The following is a 24,897-nucleotide window of genomic DNA, read 5'->3' as shown; positions in this document are numbered from 1 at the left end:
CGGACTGAACAAATCCAAAATACGATATTGCTCAAACGGCTCCAATGCAACTTTTAGCAGCACTTACTCCAACTAAAGCGAGTGTGCGGCACAAGAAATGTAAACTATAAGTTTGTTAATCTTAGATAAATGAGCCTGGATACTCCATTGTATTTGTCGGACATGTAGCGAAAGGCATGGGTAATGAAGGAGAGGGTAGCGAGGGGTCGTTGACTCATTTGTTGCTCTGGCTCTTACTACTTTCTAAGAAATCGTGCAGACTGACAGGTAGAGGTAGTACTATTTCTTCTAACAAACGGCATTCATTATCGACTCACAACATAGGATTTCTATGTGATATGAACAAAAGTAAGCATTGTAATGTAATTTTATACGTCCACCATCACTTTTATGGTATTGCGCTATATTTGAATTGTTCAACATAATATGATTTATAGTTTTTATTTAATTCTAATTATTATTTTTTTCGTTTTGGGCCCTGCTAGGCTCCCTTCGGGGCCGAGGCCACTAGGCATCTGCCTACTTTGCCTAATGGTTAATCCGGCACTGACCAGGACTTTTAAAACACTAAAACACACGGACTATTAAAACAGTAATTCCGGTTGCAACGCTAACACAGGAAGTTCGAGCTCAAATTTCTCAGATCTAATACCCTCTTTGAGTTATAAACTTTCATTCGACAACACATTTGTTACTCTATCTATTTTAATAACGGAATAGTTAAATTCGCGGACAGACAGACGGACGAACAGACAGGCATGAAACCGGAAGTATATATTTGTCTTGCTAAGGTGCGTCGAATAATATATCGCTTGTACTATTTCGGCGACTTGAAAACAGTACTTCCGGTTGCATCTCTAAAACCGGAAGTCCTAGGTCAAATTTCTCACCGTTAATAAGTTATATAGGTAGTTAATAGTTAATAGGTTGTGTTACAAAATTTGTATCTGGCTGTGTGGGTTTTACCTTAAAGCCAAAAAAAAGTTACTAGGTTATAAGCTTTCATTCAATACTTCATTTGTCATTCTATCTGGTCTAATCACGGTCTAATGACGCAGGAGTTGTGTTTACAGTGTCTCTGGGACAGACGGACAATGACATGGATAATTCAAAGTTTTCACATTTTTTCAAAATGAGTGAAAACAATAAATTAAAAAAGTGATTAATATACTAGAAGAAAGCAGTTTTAGAATAATTATTAATAGACGTGAATAATGTTAAATATTGACTAAAACCGACAACACTGTTAAATCACCTTTTAAACAAGAAATTTAAAATTTTTTACTCATCAAAATAGATATGAGTGACATCTATGGTGAATAAACTACCTTTATGTCTGTTTACTGCAGATTTCTATTAACAAGTTAAAAATAGACAACTGACATTCTGTCAACGTTTCTCTTGTTTGACATTAGCATTGACTTTGACAGCTGACAGCAGACAGCACCATACAAATAAACATTGCAGGATATCACATCACAAGCAAAATTTCAAGTTTTTTTTTAAATAACATAGTTTACACATTTAAATATGGGAAAATTTGTGCCTTGTGTCTTATCAATTATTTTAACAGCATTCGTTGCTCAAAGTAAGTTTTTAATATGTGTATTTTTCAAATAACTATGGGTGTGGCAATTATGATTCAACCTCTTTAGACACTACTTATTTATTATTAGCTTAAAAATATCTGTATGCATATTGGGTGTTAGGTAGGCTGACCAAATCATAAACTAGAAGGGACACGTCCAAGATGGGTTTGGAGGATACCATCCAGCCAAAGGAGAGTCCGAGGGGGCTTTCATCAAGATGTAATCATTGAAACATACTCTTTTTAGCTAATTTGAGACCTAGGAGTATGTAATGTATTTAATTGTGAGGCGTATAATTTAAAAATAACAATTTTGCCTTGAATACTTATTTATTATACCATACTTACTTCAAAACATAATTAAACAAGACAACTAAATTTGTTATTTGTTTGACACAAAACTGATGAATTACTTCTATTACTAGAAGAGCTAAATTTTCCCGAGATTGTTGCCATAACTGAACATTGGTTAAATGTTGATGAACCTGTGTTTATTAAAAATTACACTATTATATCCAGATTTAACAGGAGTAGATTATCTCATGGGGGTACTTTGATTATGTCTACACAAAATGACTTTTAGGCAGTGACCAAATTTGATAATTTATTAATTGAAAAAGTATTTGAATTCTCCATAATTTATCAGAAATCTTCTGACCTCTATATTATTTGTATTTATAGAACTCCCTATGCGGATGTGCAGATTTTCTTACAACTCTTAGCTTGCTAGAAACTATTCCTTCAAAAAGTAAATTAATTCTATGTGGCGATCTAAATATTGACTACTCCAGTGTGTGTGCTGCTCAGGAATCTCTTCATTCTATCTTTGATTCCTTTGGTATAGGTATGCATGTAAATTCTCCAATCAGAATAACTAAAACTAGCTCTAGTATCATTGATTATGTCGTATCGTCTTGGGCTCCAAATTCTACTGACTGTACTGTTTTCAACTCAGGTTTCTCTGATCATGAAGCAGTATTGACTACATTTTGGTTAAAATAAAAAAATAATAGTGAAAACATGCAACGAAAATTGTTCCGTGTCTTTGGAGAACAAAATTTTCTAACATTTAAACACCTATGTCAAACAACTGACTGGAACTTCGTGAAACATCGTGAAACTTCGTGGAACAATGTGAAATTGATCCACCAAAACAGTACCTGTATTTTTGTGCTCCTCTAAATTAAAGTTTTTGTGTGGAAATACTTAATAATCAAAGTTAAGTTTGGTATCAAAGTAAAGTACAAGTGATAACCTTTCATCTGATCAGAAAAACTTCGTAAAACAGTTTTATGTTAATGGTCTACATTGCATTAACACATTTGCGGACACGCTGTCATTTGATACACGTATTCTTATGGAGTAAATGACTTCATATGCAGTCATGACCGCGAATGTGTTAAACTGGTAATTAACGTAATTCTTTTTACCAATATAAAAACTAATTTCATTTTTATGGTGTGAACCAGGTCATTTCTGACTCATTTTGTTTATGTTAATGAGTTCTGAACTCAAAAGGCAGTGGCGTATCAATTTTGAACTTGAATAAATTTTATTAAATAATTTTATTAAATAATCCAGTACCATGGGATCAACAGGAAAATGTGCTAAATGTAATCATGATTGTGTGTTTAAAGAAAGCAAAACGGAATTGTTTGGTTTTCCTTGTGACCTATGTAAAAGAATTTATTGCAAGAAGTGTTCCAACCTCTCCTCTTCTGAAATTCGTGTTATAGTGATGGTATCTAGAGTTATGCCTTTTTATTGCCCCCCATGTCGAGAAAATGTAATTGGGATTCCAGATCTTATAAAACGTATCAATGTATTAGAAGAGGCTGTTCAAGATCATAACTCCAACACTCAGGGAAAATTCATTTCTATTGAACAACATATCATAAGAATTGAGGATACAATTAATAATTTAACTACTGCCGCAAATGAGTCTTTGAGCATTAGTTCTAACAGTAAGCATGTCAAAATAGATGCTACTAACTCCATCTGCCCATTGGAAAGTAACGTTGATGCATTTCTGGAAGAATTGGAAGAAAGAAAAAAGAAATCAAGTAATCTGATTATTTACAATTTGGATGAATCTACCAAGCCTACAGTCCATGAGAAAGAAGCTGATGATCATAGCAGAGTTGTAGCTGCTCTAACTACCATTTGCAGTAGTGTGAATTTAAAACATGTTTTTCGTCTTGGCAAAAAAACTAATGTAGTCGATGCTAAGCCTAGGTTAATCAAAGTAGTATTAAACTCTGAAACAGAAGTGCTTAATATTTTGAAAAATAAAAATAAAGTTGATAAGACTGTGTTAGGTAATTTACAGATAAAATCTGACTTAACTAAACTTCAACGTGATTATCTTTTGAAAGTAAGAACTGAGTTAACTAGTAGGGTTGCGAATGGTGAGACTAACTTAACCATTAGGTATATTAAGGGGGTACCCAAAATAATGGCAGCAAAAAACTAACAACTTCCAATACAGTAAACCAACAGCTTTCTTATTGTAATAATGTAAATAGTATTTATCAGAGTATACCTGTTAATACGGATATTATATATGTAAATGCTCAAAGTATAATTGGTAATTATGATCAAATATGTCAAAGTTTACTTTGCTATAATCCTAAAGTGTTGCTACTTAGCGAAACTAGAACAACTTCTGATGTTGAAGAGAAGGAAATTTACATTGAAAAATACAAATGCATTCGATGTGATTCAACTAGTCGCCATACTGGCGGAGTTTTAATATATATTCAAAGTAGTTATGAGTATTCTGTTGTGAAAACTTTTGTTCTGAACAAAAATTATTGGTGCAAGGTTGTTAAAATTAACTTTTTATCATCTATTTGGTTGGTGGGTTGTCTCTATCATTCGCCTTCAAGTTCTGATGCTAAGTTCTTGGATGATTTTGAAAATATGTGTGATTGTATTATTGCTAGGAATTACAATTTTGTATTAATCGGTGACTTTAATTTGAATTTTTTTGCTGATACTTTTTATGTTAGGAAGGTTAAAAACCTATTATCAAACTATGGTATAAGACAGGTAATAGACAAACCAACACGCATAACAAATACAAGTAAAACGTTAGTTGATTATGTGCTTACAAATGAGGATCAAATCACATCCAACGTTCATGATTCTCCTAAAATTAGTGATCACTCAGTAATATCAGTAAATCTTAATAATACGAAATCCACATCTAATATGATTATTAAACAATATAGAAATTTAAATGAAAAAAATTATTTGAAAATAAAAACTAACTTAATTTCATATAACTGGAATTTCGATTCTACTGATGTGGATGTTATCTACCAACAAATACATGAAAATTGTAAAATTGAAATTGATAATAATGCACCTATTCAGACTTGTAAACATAATCCTAAATTACCATGGTTTGATAATGAGGTTTATAAAAAAATAAAATTCGTGATGATGCATATAAGAATTTCAAATCATGTGGTCATGAAACACAAAAACAAGTTATGTGGAATAATTTCAAAAAACATAGAAATGATGTAGTTAGTACTTTAAAGTCCAAAAAATCTGCATACTATTATAATCAAATAGATAATTATAGATCAAATCCTAAAAAAATGTGGAAGACACTAAAAAAATTGGTCAATACAAATACAAAAGATACACCTAAATGTGTTCAATTTCGATGTAACATCACTGGTGAAATAGCCGTTAAAAGAGACAGTATGGACATATCTATGGGTTTTAATGAATATTTTGTTGAAAATTCCACACCTGTAATTTTGAACCAATCAAAATACGTTATTTTGACAGATCACCATGGCAACGGAGGTATTTTATCGGAAATTTTTTGCTCGTGGGGTACCCAACAGCGAATTATAGTGGAAATTTTTTGACGTCTACAATAACAGAACATTTTTGACAGACTGGTTTTTATTTGTTTACATAATTTAAAATAAAACGCCAAAAAATAATTTTCTATCACTTGTAGTTACTCAAAACTTATGTAAAATTGAAGAATATACTATTTTCTATCTTGAAATGGTATTCCCATGCAACTACAATGAGTAGAAATTACGAATTTGAAAGCCTAAATAATTGCTGACAAAGCTATGGCGCGCTATTAATCTGTTCATGCAGCTTTGGATTTTCAAATGCAAATTTGGTGTGGAATTTTCTTACCGAATACCACGCGAAGTCAAATTAATATCCGGAAATTTTTTTTTGATCATGAATATTTTTAGAAAATTTCCCTCGTCTGCGACTCGGGAAATTTTCAAAATATTCATGATCTCAAAAAAATTTCCGGAAATAATTTGACCTCTAGTGGTATTACTAGTGAGAGTATTTCTAGTATTGTAAGTCATGCAGATTTTTTTAATGATTGGATAAATGTAAATTGTAATCTTTATTTGCCATTTGACAATTTTGTACAATTAACTTTGAAAGAGTTCATTTATGAATGTGTTGGATAATAAATATTCTAACTATGAAATTTTAAATGGTAGAACGTTAAAGGAAATTTATGAGACAATTGGTCACATCATACTAAACTTAATTAATACGTCACTGGATGCTGGTAAGGTGCCAAATCAGCTTAAAACTAGTACAATTATTCCTATCCAAAAGATCAGTAATACAAATAAGGCTGAGGAATTTGACCTATTAACACATTACCGACAATTGAGAAACTCCTGGAGCTAGTTGTTTATGAGCAATTAATGGAACATGTAAAAAGGAATTCAATTTTAATAGAAAATCAATCTGGGTTTAGAAAGAACCATTCTTGTGAAACTGCATTACAACTAACAATCTGCAAGCTAAAGAATGATATAAAAGATGGTAAATATACTATTGGAGTTTTTTTGGATCTGAAAAGAGCTTTTGAAACCATTGATAGAAACATTTTATTAGCTAAAATTGAACAATATGGAGTTTCCGGTAAGGTTTTAAGTTGGTTTGAAGATTATCTAAGCAATCGCAGGCAAAAAGTATGTTTTAATAATACAGTATCGACTGAGAAAGACATTTTGGTAGGGTACCTCAAGGTAGTGTCCTTGGACCACTCCTCTTCATACTGTATATAAATGATATAGATTTGTTTTTGGATTGTGAATTTATCAATCTTTTTGCTGATGATACTTTGATAGCATGTACAGTAGGAAAAATGAAAGAATACCCATGAACGAACATATAAAACACGCTGTATTTTCCTGTCACCGTGTCACACAAAAAATTGGCCAGCTCAAGTACATGTAATAATTATTGTTACATTTACTTGTACTGGACAATTTTCTTTGTGACACGATGTCAGGAAAATACAGCGTGTTTTATGTGTTCGTTCATGGGTATTCTTTCATTTTTCCGACTGTAGTGATGTTAAGTTAGAGAATGCTGTAGAGAAGATGAACAGAACACTTGATCGAGTTAATAAATACCTCAACATGAATAAATTAAAACTAAATATTGATAAAACCAAAGCTGTTATTTTTACTACTAAATATAAGTATAGTTTAATAAATTTAAATCTGATTAATTTACACATTAAAAATGAAGAGATCAAAATTGTAAAAACGGCAAAATATTTAGGTTTTCAGCTTGATAACGTGCTGTCATTTGATGGACATTTTGAGTATACAGTGGAACCTCGATTATCCGTCAGGGCACCGGACCAATGGTATGACGGATAATCGAAAAGACGGTTAACAGAATATTAACAAAACTTAATTGATCAAACGACTAAGTGACACAATCAGTGTTCGAATTTGAATCAAATTTAATCATGGTGACACACAGATATTCAGCCCTATTCTGTAACTTTTAACAAATCGAATAGAAATGACCAAGTCGAATCGTAATTACCCAAAATCGGAATGTTTGATATCTATCGCGTCATTTTTGTGTTTGGATCGGTATTCTGTAACTCATATCGTAATCGGAATCTCTGACTTCTATTTCACGCGGTTCTGAGGAGGTGGCAGCCGCGCAGTAACCAGCGAAATTGTGTTCTGTGACCTATTTTGTTACTTGAGATATGACACCGTTGCCATTTCCTCAATGTTTTCATACTTTCTTCATACTATCCTCAAAGTTTTGAGAAGTAAATAAAATATTCGTGTAAATACTGGATGCAAAAAGCTTAAAAGAGGATAAATGGTTTTAAATTAAAGTTAATTAAAATTGATATAAAAAAGAAGATAAACTGATAAATAAAAAAGATAAGTGAAGATAAGAAGTATAAATGCTTTTAAATCAAAGATATTTAAATTGATGTTATTAATTCATTATTATTAATAAATTATTTAAAATTGATATTACTAATAATATGCAATCTTTAAGATTCGATTTCAGTTGAAATAACTGCTAAACAACTTTTCCCAAAAATGGCATCTTTTCTATAATTTGTTCAGGCTATGAGCGTTGACTGATAAATATACAAGTATACTGGTATAATATTTATTTATCAAGCTATTCTTGTGCATTATACCATTGATTGCAATTGTACAAGAAATATACGAACAAAATATGGCAACAATGTGAATGGGAAACATTCAGACGCCAAGTAGCAAATAAATAAGGTTAGGTCCAATTATTCATACTCGTACAACATGTCTAAATGAAATATATATAGTTCTCTAAACAAATAACACCACAGACTAAAAATTAAGCAGCTAAAAAAAGGTACAAATACTATAAATAATTATAAATAAGTAGTATGTAATTAATTATTTTTATATATAAAATATAAACGTCAAAACAAAACAAAATGCGCTTGCGTCAACCACAATTCCGATAATCGGAATCTCATCTCGACAGGGTAAATGCTGTCGAAGTGATTTCTATTCACATTACGATTGTAGAGATTCCGAAGTAGTTATGGAATACGGATTTGGACTATTTCTATTCGACTTTGTCACTTCTATTCGATTTTACTGACTTCTATCATCGAAATGAGTTACAGAATAGGTATGATTGACTGTAATAATTATTGTGCGGTGCATTTTTATTTTCGGCTTGCGATTCTAAAAATAGAACTCTAAAAGCACGGTATCATTTTTATCACCTATTTAAATTGAAATTTAATCCAGAGCCCTGAATAATAACAAAAATTATTTACATAAAAAAATGCGGTGGTGGCATAACTGCACGTACGAATTTCGTTTGGCTTATCGCAATGCTCAAACAAAATTAATTGATGACTAAATTTTTACTTATGTTGTCAATATAACTTATGTAGGTATCGACCATGACGGTTAACAGAGGTGACGGTTAATAGAGAGACGGATAATCGAGGTTCCACTGTATAAGTAAAAAAAATTCAAAAAAATTGTACTTTTTCACCAGAATAGCTCAAAATCTGTCGACTGAGACTAAAGTAACTGTATATAATACAATAATACAGCCACACTTTGATTACTGTGCATCGATTGTATATTTATTCAGTCTTAATAAAATTAGTCAGTTACAAAAACTTCAAAATAGAGGGATGCGCATCATATTAAGAACTAGTAGAATAACGCCAATATTGATTATGTTAAAATCACTTGAATGGTTGTCAGTTCGTCAACGTTTGCATTACCTAACCATGGTTTTTGTGTATAAAATATTGAACTCGTTGGCTCCATCTTACTTTCAAAAATATGTTTCTTTTCAGAGAGATGTACATGATTATAATACAAGGGGTACAAATAATCTACATATTGTTGAGTTTAAAAATAGCTTTATGATGAATTCTTTAATTTGCAAAGGGTTTAGAGAATATAATGAACTACCTCTCGATTTAAGAACTTGTAGAAACATTAATACATTCAAGTACAGTTTAAAAAAATATATTATAGAGAATAAGATGTGTTGAATGTATTTGTGTTGCCTTGTATGTATACTTATTGTGCTTACATTAATCGCATTGGTATTTTATTCAAATGTTTGTGGCTTTCGATATTGACATTTTAATTAGTTTCAGTTTTTTACTTTTTAAATTTTAAATTATCAAATGTTTGTGGCTTTAGGTATTGACATTTTAAATTAGGGGAAAGGAGGGTAAGATGGAAGGATATGGCAAGATGGAAATTACCTATAAAACCCGAACTGCGCAATGAAGCGCCCGGATCCACACTCACACAGATGCAGGCGAACCTCTTCCATTTACAAACGACGGCTCAATCAGTTCAGGTCAGCTAATGAGTGTACACGCTGCCTTCTTATTTTCGCAGTTATATATTACGCAATTATTGAATTTTTGTGATACGATGATTTAAACAAGGTGTATAATATTATTATTATGCATTTATACAAAGTATCTATTACGTACAGGTTATCTGAATTGATATTTAAATAAGAGAAATAATAAAGCATTTTTAAAATATTGATATTATTATTGGAAAGGGGCATATGGGCAAGATGGAAAATTGCAACTTAGGGCAAGTTGGAAGATAATAGTTAGGCAAAAATAAAAGCAAGGAAATAGGAACCTGCGAGAATAAAAGAAAAGGTAAAGGAAAAGGGACAAAAACAGAAAAAGTTAAAAATATTGTACAACATTTAGAACAGTCTTCATAAAATGATGTGTTCTGTGTATGTGGTGAACGTTATGTGGAACCGCCCACAGAGGACTGGGTACAATGTCCTGTATGTAATGGTTGGGCACATGAATTGTGTACCGACACAGAAGATGGCAGTTTTATGTGTGTAAACTGTAAAATTTAGTGCTTTCCTCTACATTTCATCTTGCCCGAACAAGCTTTCCATCCTGCCCTCAGGGTACGGGCAAGATGGAATTTTTGACATTATTTTTTAATTACTCATAAAAAAATTCTACTTATTATTAATAATATTTAATGGCTGACTTTTGTAAATGTATAAGGTCTCTTTCAAGAATGATTAAAATGAAAGTTGTGTATTACGTTGTTTCATTTTTTTCACATCATAAAGTTAAGCCTTCCATCTTGCCCTCCCTTCCCCTAGTTTTAGTTTTTTACTTTTTAAATTATGTTATGGACTATATCAATACTTGTATTGTTTTGACTATATGTACTTTAGCATGTTTATATTAGGTTATCCTATTTCAAATAAAGTATTATATTATTATACTTCCGCTCTGTTGATGTCGACATCGAGTTTTCTAGATTCATAAAATTATTGTGTGGTCTGGCATACGAATCCTTTCCTCTTAGGCCCGTCAAAACTAAACATCGTAAACCCTGGTCAACTAGAGGTCTACGTATATCTGCAAAGAACATGCGCTCATTATCATACCTAAAAAAAGAATGTGTGTGTACTTTGTACGCACGTAAGAAGTTATATTTCTATTATATGATTTCAACGAAATAAAGGTACTTTAAACAGATTATTTTAATTATATTTAAATACTAAACTAATTTTAATGCTTACCACTTTCCAAAAATAAAAAAAAAGAATAGGAATGGTCCGGATTTGAACCGAAGACATCTCGATCTCTAGCCTAACGCTATACCAATCACGCTACGAGGACTCTGTGTATATCGTCTCGGACATAATGACAATTCATGGTAACAAACAGACGAAGTGAAGTATAATAAAAATATAAATGTTTTAATAACACTCATCTTACTCCTGAGGAAGACAAATCCAAAGACACAAAAATTATAATAAATATATTTACTAAAAACACTAATATATTCTTTTCACACCTTTTTTTTGCACTGATATAATTATACCTAACTTCAAAGATTTAGCAACTAACGCCATACTGTCTGTGTGCGCATGCACGCAGAATAATGAAAATTCACTCCCAATCGCGCCTAAAGAAGTATAACTTCAAAAATTCTCGGACAACATATCCTTCCATGATTACGTTAGGCTTTACAAGAAAATTTACCATAAAGCCATAAAGGCCGCCAAGGAAATTTATTACAATGCAAGGCTGGCTAAATCAGGTAATGTTGCTAAGGAAACGTGGTCTATCGTAAATGAACTGAGAGATAAGACTTCTCCCACCACAATCCCGACTTCTCCTGAGACCCTGAACAATTACTTTGTAAATGTGGCAAAAAATTTAACAAATACTATGCCTCCTTCTCAGGATCCGATTTCATATCTTTGTCATAAGAATGTAAATAGTTTCTTTTTTACACCCATAGTATTAGGTGAACTACGCTCTACAATAAATGACATTAAAAACAAATTGTCATCTGGGACTGATGGCCTCACTCTTAAAATGTTTTCTGCTCTACCTGATTGCACTTTAAACCATCTTACTACCTTAATAAACAGGTCATTCGAAACTGGAGTTTTTCCAAGCTGCCTTAAGACAGCGATATTATTCCTATACACAAAGGAGGCGATAAAGATCTTGCTTCGAATTATCGCCCTATTGCCCACGTTGTCGAAGATAATTGAAAGTCTGGTAAAAAAAGAATCTTATCTTTTCTGTTGAAATACAAATTGCTTACTCCACATCAATTTGGATTCCCGAGTGACAAATGCACGAATGATGCTATGTTCTTCCTTTTCGATCATGTTTACTCCAGTCTAAACAACCATCACTCTACAGCAACAATTTTCTGTGATTTCTCTAAAGCATTCAATTGTGTAAACCATAACATCTTGACTGACAAATTACAGCACTATGGATTTAGGGGAAAGGCTCTTAAATGGCTTAAATATCTTATTAAAAGAAGTCAGTTTGTAAGGGTTGACACGAAGACATCTTCTTGCATGTCATTAGAATGTGGGGTACCTCAGGGTTCAGTTCTAGGCCCTTTTTTGTTTCTGATATACATAAATGACATCTCTAGTCTGAACATTAAAGGTAAAATATGTCTCTTTGCAGATGATACTAGTATTACTTGGAGTAACACGGATATTATGGATCTTCGCAATACCATAGCTACAGACCTAGTCACCATTAAATCGTGGTGCGATTCGAATCTCCTGTTATTTAACGTTTCTAAAACCAAAGTCCTACCTTACAACAGTATGATGCAACCTTTAATACTTAATAACAACAGTCTAGAGGTAGTTGAATCGGTGAAGTTCTTAGGGCTTATTGTGGATAAGTCTCTAAAATGGAACTTGCACATTGATGTCTTACACAAAAAATTAAGTTCTGCTTGTTTTGCGCTAAGATCAGTTGCTACGGAAATGAATTTGTCAACATCTAGGACCGTTTATTATGCCCTTTTTGAGTCTCATTTTCGGTACGCCCTTCCATTCTGGGTTCGTGTTGTGCGACTCAATTTGAGCATATTTTGAAACTACAAAATAGAGCTCTTCGTTACTCCCTGAGACTCAATAGCAGAGTTCATTGCCAGGAATTCTTTAAAAAATTTAAAATATTAACTCTTCCTTCTTTGTTTGTTTTTGAATCCGTTTGTTTAATTCGCAAACATGCATCAGAAGGTCCAGAGAGACCCACTCACAACTATCCTCTTAGAAACGTGGAGCATAATCTTTATCTGCCAACCCCACGGTCTGAGCTGGTTAAGTGCTCTATACTATACAATTCGAGAAAAATGCACAATCACCTGCCATCTAACATCAAATCTATTGCATTTCCCGCTTTTCACAAGGCCTTGAAAGTTTATTTGCTTGAGAGAGCTTTTTATACAGTGAATGACTTTTTTATAAACGATTTGAATTCAGCAAATTGACTTGCAGGATTATTACTTTCGAGTACTTTTTTACATATTTGCAGCGGCATAGATCTTTTGATTTACTTTCCCTTTTCCTCGTTCGCCTTCTTTTTGCTCTGACGTTGTATACATATTATTTGCAAAAATTTTAAAATTTTTTAATGTGTACTTAATAACTGTAAAATTGTATTTAAGTAGTATAACTCACGCCATTTATTTGGTGTCTGTTTCTGTTTTTATTTTGTTTGTAGTTTTTATTATTTTTTATTTTTTGTTTTTTATTGTATTTTTTATTTTGTATAAGCTTTGTCCACAAATTGTAAAAAAAATTTTTGACAATAAAGCATGCCTTAGTCTCTTTAGGGGTCAAAGGATATTTTTCTTTCATTCCAGCCAATTTTAAAACCTTTCTTTTCCAATATAAAGTTGTAAAAACTAATCTAAATTTACAATCAAGATGCAGTAAAAATAAACAAACCAAGACACGTTAAATGCTACTAGGAGCACTCCGGAATCATAATTTACAATGTACAAACTTTGGAAATCATTATTTGGGATTTACAATGTATATACATTGTAAATTATGATTCGGGAGTGCTCCTAGTAGCATTTAACATGTCTTGGTTTGTTTATTTCTACTGTATAAATTTAGTATAGAACAAGCCATTTTTAAATTGTAGAGTACCTTCAACATTGCAGAAAGAGTATCCGTTCCCATCCTTTTCCTTACCTTGTACTTTCATAAGCGATAAGATTCTTTCAGTATTAGCATTATGGCACAATAGTTAAAAATGGGACAATTATGTTTTTATAGGACATTTGATCACTTTACTGTAAAATATTACATACATTAGTGCTATGCTATTTTGATCTCCTTAGACATCATTGATTTACTGATATTACACTTTTGATTTTAGCTGCTGCCCTTTGGTGCTATCAATGTGTTTCTACACAGCCCGGATGTGGTACACCCTTTAATTGGTTATTTCATTGGACTAAAGTGTGTCCTGAGGATGATGATGTTTGTGTGAAAATCCTTGAACAAAAAGATGGTATGTTTAGCCCTTTCGCGATGGCAATTTTTAAATGTGCAGTGCCTCATATACGGGAGTTTTGAGCCTTGCACTTCCGTTTAACACTTCCGGGCATCTATGCATTTCCTGACTTTTTTGGTAAACAAGTTCGTTAATGTAAAATTGAATAAACAAGCACACAAGATAAACGTTTTATTAATTATTTATAAAAATTAATATATAACGTTTCCTGCTCTGAAGTACATTTTGATGCAAGTGAATATATGCGTCTCCAGTATATGTGGCAAGCAAACTTTCGCGCGTATATGCGATTCCCGATGTTAAAGGGTTAAGAAAAAATTAGGGTGTCAAAGTTTGTAATTAATATAAATTTTTCAGGGGAAACCGTGATTACCAGAGATTGTCTGAGTTCTATGAAAGGTATTAGAACAGATATTCCGGCAGATCATTATGAAGGTTGTAGGCCTGCAGCTGTAGATGTTAAATTAGCCAACTATGTGAATAATTCAGTGAAGGAATTGGATATTTATGAGTAAGTTATACCTATGCTGATCTAAAATTCTTTTTTTTTTATTTAACGTAATATACAGAAGGTATCTAATTAGCTTTTTTTTATTTAAATTTATGTGTCTCGGCAGCAATGGCCATTGACACAAACAATATTGGTTATACAATAATTAATTACAATAAGTACTTAAAACTAAATATTATAACAGTTAATTTCTAAATCTTAAATAACATTAGGTAAAAATTATGAAGAAAAAAAAATTTAATATGCAATCATTGGATACTATAGAGACGTACAACTAATTATAAAATTGCTTCGGTCTTCTTGGGATACTTCGGACGTTGTTTAGTCATAGTAGCAGTTGCATATGAACTAGTAAGATTACTGGAAGGATTGGATCCAGACAAGGTGTAGTCAAAAGTAACTTGAATTTGTTTATATTAACGCTTTGGATGTCTGGAAATAAGTGATAACCTTGGATACATCACTGCAATATTGGTTGCCTAACCGTTGGCGTCCGTTGGGACGAGATAGCAACAGTGAAAAACTATTGACAGTTTGACACTGAACGTGTTTAAGTTGGAAGATTATTAAATAAAACATCTCTTACTGACCGAAGTTACAGCTTGTTCTTGATGATTAACACGTAACACAATTGTTATTAGTCACTATTTGAGCGAAAACTAATTTTGATAACTAGTATTTACAGTAATAATTACAAATTTCGGCACCAATTTACAGATCGATACATACACGTTCTGACGTTAGTTTGACAGTCATCTAATTAGTTGAACCAAGTAGAAATGTCATTAAAAGGGAACCCCTGTACTTCTAAATAAGACAATTGTAATGTTGTCAAATTTTACAATTTTCCTAATAATAATGATTTGGAACAAGGTTCTGAAACTGCTTTCTTGTGGCGTGTCTAATTTAAGTATTATGATTATGAACCACAATTATTAATGGTGTAACGAATTTAATGTTTTTAATTAGGTAACTAAATGTTTCATGTTTCAATTTACACTGTAAAAATCGTTCTCAAAAAAGATTATTCTAAACATTCTGGGAAGATTTAATAATCTGTATTATAATCTATCCTGTACAAAACCAAACCCAACAACATACAAGAAAGATCCAAAAACTGCATCTACAAAATACCCTGTGAAAGCAACAATTTCTATGTGGAGAGACTGCGAAACAACTAAGTGTTGAGGTAAACAAGCATGAAACATCGCCCGCCGCTTCGCAAGAATGTAGGCTTAAGTCAAAAAAGACGATTTTAGAGGAGAGGCATTTTAAAATTTTATGGATACGATTATGAGCATAACTCCGAATAAGTTGTTACTTTAAAGAAATTACCTATACAATTTTGTTAGAAATATATCTAAATACAAACTGTGATAACTAGACAAATTAAAGTGTTTTTGTTAACCCCTATTACAGTTGAGTCTTTTCTCCTCAGAAACATTTACTTCAACTTTGTTAAAACGCTGACCTAACTAAAAAGGGGTCTTATTTCAGAGAGAATTTTCACAAAAACTAATTGTAAGTATAAAATCGGTCGTCCTTGACGAGAAGTAAACACACAAATTGCTTCACATTCTGCTCTATTCTGCGGTGTAACTAACTTGGGTCTGTATTCATATGAAAATGTTAAGTATTTAAATAATTTCGCGCTAAACAAATATAGACACTTTTTTTTTATTTGTGACTTTAGCACTTAGCTATTTAGCCAGATACAACTTGATAATAATTAATACTAATACAAAAGAACTATTAAACCTAATACAAATTATTAAAAAGAAAAACATATTATTCTAATTTACTTAATACTAAGTAAAAAAGTGTCTATCTATAATCTATACCTACTATTGCAAACAGATCAAAATAGTCAAAAGAAAAAAAAACCTCTTAAAAATTCCTAAAAGACATTACGATAAATAGGGAAAAGGAGGGAAAATAAACAATTGGGTAAAAAAAAGGTGAACGAGATTGGCTAAAATTGATTACAGACATACATTTGTACTATGTATAAATTTGATTAGACAATCATATACTCTTTTGTCATTAGTAGCCAATAGGTTATTTATTTGGTACGGAGGAAATATTTGCAGCGTTTGCAAGCTGCTTAAAAGAGTTCCTGTATGCTGAATATATTTGGAACAGTTAAAAAGATATGATTAAGATCTCCTTGTTCTTGACATGTTTCACATAAGTCTGAATTGTAAATTTTGATTTTAGCAAGATGAGTAGGATAACAAGCATGACCAAATCTCAATCTTATTAAGGTTGTTATATATTTACGGATGTTACTAAATTTCTTAAACCAAATATAGACACTTGGTGTCATCTCTTAGCGACTATTATTATTAACGTCATAGGTCTTTATTCACGCGATAGATATCGTTATTTTTAGTAGATCTGCATTAATAAGTCAATTTCGTCCAATTTTGACTTAAGCTTACGTTCTTGCGAAGCGGCGATATGTCAAGATCAAATACTTTGAGAAATCCCAGATATGCAAACATGCCTGGGACAAATATGTACAGAGTACAATGGAAAGATACATTAATAATCATGACAGAAAACAGACCTGAAAAAGAGAAGAGTTGAAAGAAGCAGACCTCATCCTACTTAATGAAGATAAGTGTGTAGCAAACCCATCAGCAGAATGCAGCAGGCTTTAGTTACCAATACTAAAAGAAGAAGTCAACAACAAGAACATACCAACAATAGTAGAGTAAAGGAAGTAGAAGAATAAATCAATAACAATTTCATATACAATACATATGCAACACACAATACACGAACATACATCTATGTACAAAATATAAAAACTTCATTTACAGAATCACATCTATGATACAAATTACAGAAACAAAATAACGCATAAAAACAATCAGAATTTGATATCCCTGGGGTAATAACATCATCTTGAAAGGTTCTTGGTGTATTTCTTTGAATATCATTGTTATAAATTGACAATATAGACATCAGTTTTGTCTACGAATGGTGTGTTTGGAATAATAACCAAATGTAGATTTTTCTTTAAATTGTAATCATATTCTGTGAGGAAAAGATCTTGTTCTAGGATCATAGTAATACCAAAGAAACATCTTTAATAAAAATATGCTATGTAAAAATAAGAAAAAACTTTACCCATTAAACTTTTTTGTTTTAGTAAATATTATGACAACACAACTTGGTGCTTCTGCTTTTTGGATCATCGATGCAACAGTGGTATTTCATTCAAAGGTTCATTGAGTTTTGTAGCTTTAAGTACAATTTTAGCTCTATATCAACTGATTTGAGCTTAAATAAAATTATCAAATAATAAGATAGTTAAAAGGTAACTGATTTTTTTACTGACTGATGTCAAGGCATCTAACCTACTCTTAGGTGTTTAGGAGCCTATAAAACTTCCATTTTTCACATGTTATATTAAGGACTATTTGATCTGGAAAAACTAATCTTCAATGTTTCACAATATCTGGAGCAATTATTGTTATTGCTAATTAATTTTAACAATGCCAGATAAGTATTTTCTCCTATTATTAATGCTTTGAATATACAGTGAAGACGTTTAGGTTGGAATAAATCAGTTTCTAGAGAATGGGCGATTCTGGAGATAAATCCCGAAACAGGTCGATTTTTATTTTTAAATTACGATTTTTTGGCATATATATCATACTAGTGACGTCATCCGTGTGGGCGTGATGACGTAAATGATGATTTTTTAAATGAGAATAGAGGTCGTGTGATAGCTCATTTGAAAGGTTATTTAGTTCTCTATTCAGTAATATACCTAAACATTAAGATAATTATAGAGTATCCAAAAAAATGTTTTTTGAATTAAATTGAGACAAAAGAAGAATTTATGTAATTTATTTAATGCAAAATACATTTTACCGCAACCAGAAAAATAATAAAAATGTTTATTTCAAAAATAAACATTGCTTTTTGCTTAAATTAAATGTTCAAACTGCCACTAGGCAGGACCTCGATTTTTGACCCTTCGCTTCGTTATGCAGGTGGGTAATAGCTTTAATATTGAATTGAAGCGAAGAATAATATTTATTTGTCAAATAAACATTTTTTCCTGTTTTCTGACAACAGTAAAATGTATTTCGAATTAAATATTTTTTCTCTTCTCGAAACATACATTTTTCTCTTTGTCTCAATTATTAATTAAAAAAAATTTAGGGCGCCCTATATAAATAATTATGTTAATGTTTATATTACTGAATTGAGAATTAAATAATGCCTGAGAATTTAATAACGCCCACATGGATGACGTCACTAGTATGATACATATGCCAAAAAATCATAATTTAAAAATAACAATCAACCTGTTTTGGGATTTTTATCTCCAGAATTGCCCATTCTCAAGAAACTGAATTTATTCCAACTTAAATGTCCTCACTGTACATTGTACATTTCTAAGCTATAAATGCAAATACTAGTCAATCACAGCAAGGATTTTAAAAATAATTCATGTTTAGACTAGATATTTAGTAGCAGGCATTTGTAAGGGAAAATATTATAGAATTGCCCATTTTACGATTTTGTTTCCAAATGAAAGTGGCCTAAATATTAATGGTAAATTGTTGCTGTAAGCATATTCTCAAAGCATTTATAGTCCACTAAACTTATATCTTTATTGGAAAAAATATATGTGGTGTAAAAGTGCAAAAATTGTTTATAGTATACAGGGTCTATTTTTATAGATCATATAGAATTAGTTGCTTTTATTTTTGTTGACATTGAATCTCAAATAAGATCTAATTTTAATTGTTATATACTTCTAGATTTATTTTTCCAATAAATAATCATACAGAAGTAAAAAACTTCGTTTGTACAATGGTATAAAAAAGTTTATTAAAAACCATTAAAAGTCTTCCTAAAGGATTCGCAAAACGTTTTCGATCTAGATCAGATCATCTTCAGTGCGTTCTGCTTAGTACATGAAACTAGCAACCTTATCAAATTGGTAACATCAAGAAATATGTTTTACATGATACTTATATAATATTTATAGCGACTCCAAGTCGATGTTAAAAGATTGAATGTGTTAGGAGTGCTCAAAGGGCAACATGGTTCCCTGCTCGATAAAAACTTGTGGTTCTTGCTAGTTCAATGGACACAGACCAACAAAAGTGGACTTTTGTTGATTGAATGGAAAAGATTGAATGTGTTAGGAGTGCTCAAAGGGCAACATGGTTCCCTGCTCGATAAAAACTTGTGGTTCTTGCCAGTTCAATGGACACAGACCAACAAAAGTGGACTTTTGTTGATTGAATGGAAAAGATTGAATTGTGTTAGGAGTGCTCAAAGGGCAACATGGTTCCCTGCTCGATAAAAACTTGTGGTTCTTGCCAGTTCAATGGACACAGACCAACAAAAGTGGACTTTGAGCACTTCTAACACATTAAATCCTTTAACATCGACTTGGAGTCGCTATAAATATTATAAAAGTATCATGTACTAAGCAGAACGCACTGAAGATGATCTGATCTAGATCGAAAACGTTTTGCGAATCCTTTTGGATGACTTTTTAATAGTTTTTCAATAAACGTTTTATACCATTATACAAATGAAGTTTTTACTTGTTCTGTATGATTTTTTAATTATGGTATACAGCCAGCTACTGGGATTTTCCCATTGATTTTGATTTTATTTATTTGTCCGTCCATTTCTGGTATTTATCATTATCTTTCTGTAATTTTTAGAAAGAAAATGTTACAAATGTTTTGTATATGTTTTAGAAGTAAGTTAACATTATTATTATCAACATATACATACAAGATATCCATAATTTAATCAATGGATATGTTGAGTTTGTAACATAAAAAAGAATAGAACCGATAAGTAACTGAGGCCTATAGAATAAATACCGGCTAGATCCATGTTTTTAAATTTTGTCAGGAATCTAAAAAAACATTAAAAATGAAAATTTTCCAAAAAGTATCCCGCGTTTTTCAATCAAAGGGGCATCAATAAATGTCATAAAATGGCACACTAATTTGTCCTCTTAATGCCTCTTACATCTTACGAAATTTGTACTTTTAGTTTGGATTTAGCAGAATGAAAAATTTAGGATTTTTGTACTTTTAGTTTGGATTTAGCAGAATGAAAAATTTAGGATTTAGCAGGTTTTGATTTTGACGGGCTCAACTGATAAGTTCTACCTCTAAATCAAACACCCCATTTGTAATATTTCATCTTAGCAACTGTTCACTACACTGGCTTGCTTGACAGCCATTCTTTAAGTAGACAGCTACTTATGGGAATGAAACCATTTCTTTGTGACATTTCTGTTTATTAATTTAATCGTTATTAACCATAATTTTCATTGAGAATAAACGTATTTCCAATTAAAAGCGTGGTTAATTCACATTAAATATATTAAATCATATCATCACGGTGCTATAGCCCTTAAAGGACCTCGACCTTCTCAAGCTTTCTGCGCCATTCTGCTCTTATTATTAACAGATTAAGTGCCGTGTGTTCTTTCCCTAAACTCAAAATATTATGTATGTCATGAAGTGGCGGCTAGTCAGGGTCGGCAGTGCCGACCCTTACATTTATGAACACATTATAGATTTTTTTAAATATTTAATTTAATGTGAGTTGATGATATTCGTTTCTGTGAAATAAAAAAATATCTGTGAGATAATACAGACTAAATTTTATTCATTGGTTTTAAAAGAATTTTCACTTAATTAAACACTTTTATTAAAGTTAAACTTTAAAGACTTAATTAAAGACTAAATTCAAGACTTTTCAAATTAATGATGCTATAGTCACGCACCCGATTGCAATAGGCCCGCTTCGGCAGATTGACGATTTGCTTGTAATAAGAAGCTATCGAATATTAGCCGATAGGCAACCAATTATACATTCCCTTATTCATTTGAATGGCAAGTCCGGCAGATACCAATCTGCCGATCGGTGATCTGCAAACGGCAGCAAGGCACGTAGCTAGCCACGTATTGCTAGCGCGACCGGGATGAAACTATGAAATAAGTAGTTTTACGTCGTTTAATTATTGATATTGTAGTTTTTTTAAGTTTGCTACCAGGAATTACCATTTAGGGGATAGGATGAATCGGAGCATTCGTTAAATCAAGTTAATTATAGAGAACAAATAAAATTGTTTAACAAATACGATCTAGAATTTTCTAATTTACTTTCTGTCTCGAAGAGATTTAGCGGCGTACCTAAAACAGCACAGAATGAAAGAATCAATTAGTAGTTACATTTTGATTCTTTTCGGTAAAGTAGACGAAACTACTGATATAGGTAACATGTCATTCACGTTACGTCTAATATTTATGAGACGTTTTTAGGTTTTCAGACGTGAGTAGAAGCCATAAGATAGAATATATTTTTGGTGTTTTAAAGGACAGATTAAAATTTTTTTGATATCAAAAATAAATTGGTAAAGCAAACTTATGACGGCGCTGCCTTGATGTCCGGTGAATTGTATGGTCTCCAGGCAAAAGTTAAAACTGTTACACCCCTGCTTTATTTACTCACTGTCATAAGTCATTTACCTCTTTGACGATTCAAAATTTAAAAGTTACGCCAAAGAATTGTCAAAATGTTGAATGGGTTGAATATGTGAGTTCATTTTAAATGAAGTAACAGTAAAAGACAACGTACTCACAATCATTTAAGTGTCATTTAAATGATTGTGAGTACGTCTGTCGTTTATTACTTCAATTTTCAAAATATCTATTAGACAAGTTCATTATCCATCATTCTATAATCAAATAAAATAAGAAAATGAAATTTTATATGCTGATTCAAATATTTTCGGAAGGTGGGATAAGTTACAAAATATGTATAATTTTATATACTGCAATTCATTAGGTACAAAAACTGTTCCCAAAATTAATAAATTATTGTTCTCAAATATGGGCAAATTCTGCCTTAAAGGAACGGGATTTCTCTCGTCTCAAAAGAGTCAAAACGTATTGTCGAAACACTATCAAACAAGAGAGAATGTCAAGCTTGTCTCCAATGTCAATAGAAAAAACTTTTAAAATCTCTCCAAAACAATAATAAATTTTACAATTACGTTATAGTTATAAAACATAGACTAGAGTTAATTTATAAACAGGTTGAGGTTCTAAATTTATAGGAAAAAACAAAAAAAAAAAAATAAAAATAAACAAAAACCAAAACCAAAAATCTCCTATGAAATTGAAGCCTTTTAATTAGATGACATACCTATCTGAGGAGACAAAACCTTGCCGACCCTGTCCCTAAAGCCACTAGCCGCCACTGATGTCATGCAATCCCTGCACAGATACAACATTTTTGTTTTTAGGCTTTTGAAAATGTTCATAATCCAAATAAATAAATAATATGTTTGAATCACTTATATTTTTGTCTTTGACATTGTATTCTACTGAAAAACTGTGATGTTCACCCACTTGGGGTGGTCAAGTTTCAATGTACTACTTACTATCTTGGTTTTCACACAAGAAACCGAATGGTATTTGTAAAATTGTTATATGATAATAAAGAAAGAAAATAGCTCTGGTACCCAGGAGCAGTTCAGAAGATTTGGTATAACCTTAACCTGTTAAATGTAGTAGATAACTTATGGAACATATATACAGTTGCATATTTTATTATAATTGATTGCATATTTCAAGAATAGACAGTTTGTTACTTACTTCTAAAACGTGATTTTGTAAATCCGTCCATTTTTAATCATTAAGAATAACAAAAATTTATGGATACTATTGTGTCCATAAAAAGTTCAAAATATGTTTATGATGTGTCTTAGATAGTGTCTTAAAAAATCCGCATTCATAGCTTTATCTACATTTTGTAGAATATTAGAGTATATTTGTAGAACACATTTTCAACTAGATGACGACACATAAAATAATGAAACAAATTACAAAATTACAAAATGTTTATGTGGTATTTCGATAATATCCCATATTTTTGGCTGATTTGATGTCATACTTGTTTAAACATAGTTAAACCAAAAAAATACTTAATTAAACTTAATAAATTAAACTAAAAATAACCGAATTAGTATGGTTTTTTCTTAAAGTAAAGGTTTTTTTATGATAAAATGCACGAATGATACTAAACGCTGAATAAACGTAAAATTTTTTTAAACTAATTGAGTACCATCAACCTACTATATGAATAACATCAGTAATCTAAAATTGCAAAATATTCGATATTTTTTCCATGAGTATATATTTTAATAAATCGTGGCAATAGTAGTGACAGTGCAAATCTGTTTCAATAGCACAAATCATTTATCTAACAATAAAACACTGAAAACTGTTGTGCCTTCAAGTGAACTGTTAACTCGAGTTCAAAATATGTCTCTTCGCGTTTCATGTACCTTTCCATAAATTACTCTGATACAGCTATTTTTTGTGTACAGTTGAAAATTTGTTGTGCGAATATCCTATCCTAAGTTGTAAATATTATTAACTGTAACGTTTTAAACGAATCTCGAACAAGGTGTATAATAAACATGTAAATATATATAAAAAAAAAAGAAACAAAATCTTTGTAATTTTTATATTTTTCCATTGGATAATAAAATATATAAATATATTCTGCATTTTTGTAAATATAGTAAAACTTTAAGCTTAAAATTAGTTCATCACAGAGTTAGTCCTGCCCAATAATATCAGGTGACAGTCATCACAAACACGAACTGGTTTAGCGGACGACGGAAGGGGCATTGTATTGTCTGAGCAGGCGTTGCAAAATATTTCTCCACAGTTTCGGCAATGATGCTGAAATGAAATGGAAAATTACAATTAGTTGCATTTTCTACAAACAACGATTTCAACTGGATTATGTCAGGCGAACTAGATATTACGAAGAAAAAGGTGTGTATTCTATTTTTGTTATTGGGACCGTGCAAGTTCGGAAAAGCAACACCTGGTTTCATATCCCGGTAACTTTTTTCGCACTTTTAATTATATTGGCCAATCATATTGGTCCTGGTTGCTAGATAATAATTGTCAAGGCCGTAGCCCAAAAAAATATAAGAAGAAAAAGTAAGATTTAGGTTATGTTATTAAAAGGTAAACAATTGTATGTAGTAAATAAAATTAGTTATTAAAATGCAGTACTGCAAGCAAAATACAATTAATTAAATAATACTTTTATATG

The 24,897-nt window shown here is 31.4% G+C and overlaps 2 protein-coding genes across 3 annotated transcripts in view; one reads left to right on the top strand and one right to left on the bottom strand.

The window, feature by feature from the left end:
* Positions 1-1,431: 1,431 nt before the first annotated feature.
* Positions 1,432-24,330, top strand: LOC114328897 (uncharacterized). Its single transcript, XM_028277878.2, has 4 exons — positions 1,432-1,588; positions 14,109-14,243; positions 14,604-14,757; positions 17,915-24,330. Exons 1-4 carry the CDS (start codon positions 1,531-1,533, stop codon positions 18,042-18,044), a joined length of 477 nt encoding a protein of 158 aa, XP_028133679.1. The 5' UTR covers positions 1,432-1,530; the 3' UTR covers positions 18,045-24,330.
* LOC114328896 (RUN and FYVE domain-containing protein 2) overlaps positions 24,280-24,897 on the bottom strand; it is a 143,564-nt gene continuing 142,946 nt past the window's right edge. For both annotated transcript variants that reach the window (XM_028277876.2, XM_028277875.2), the window contains exon 11: positions 24,280-24,515. In XM_028277876.2, coding sequence (XP_028133677.1) covers positions 24,372-24,515 — 144 coding nt within the window. In that variant the 3' untranslated portion in view covers positions 24,280-24,371. The remainder of the gene's footprint in view (positions 24,516-24,897) is intronic.

This window comes from Diabrotica virgifera, chromosome 2 (genome assembly GCF_917563875.1).
Source record: "Diabrotica virgifera virgifera chromosome 2, PGI_DIABVI_V3a".
Lineage (NCBI taxonomy): Eukaryota > Metazoa > Arthropoda > Insecta > Coleoptera > Chrysomelidae > Diabrotica > Diabrotica virgifera.
The sequence above is the reverse complement of the archived record's forward strand: the minus strand, read 5'-3'. Positions and strand labels throughout refer to the sequence as shown.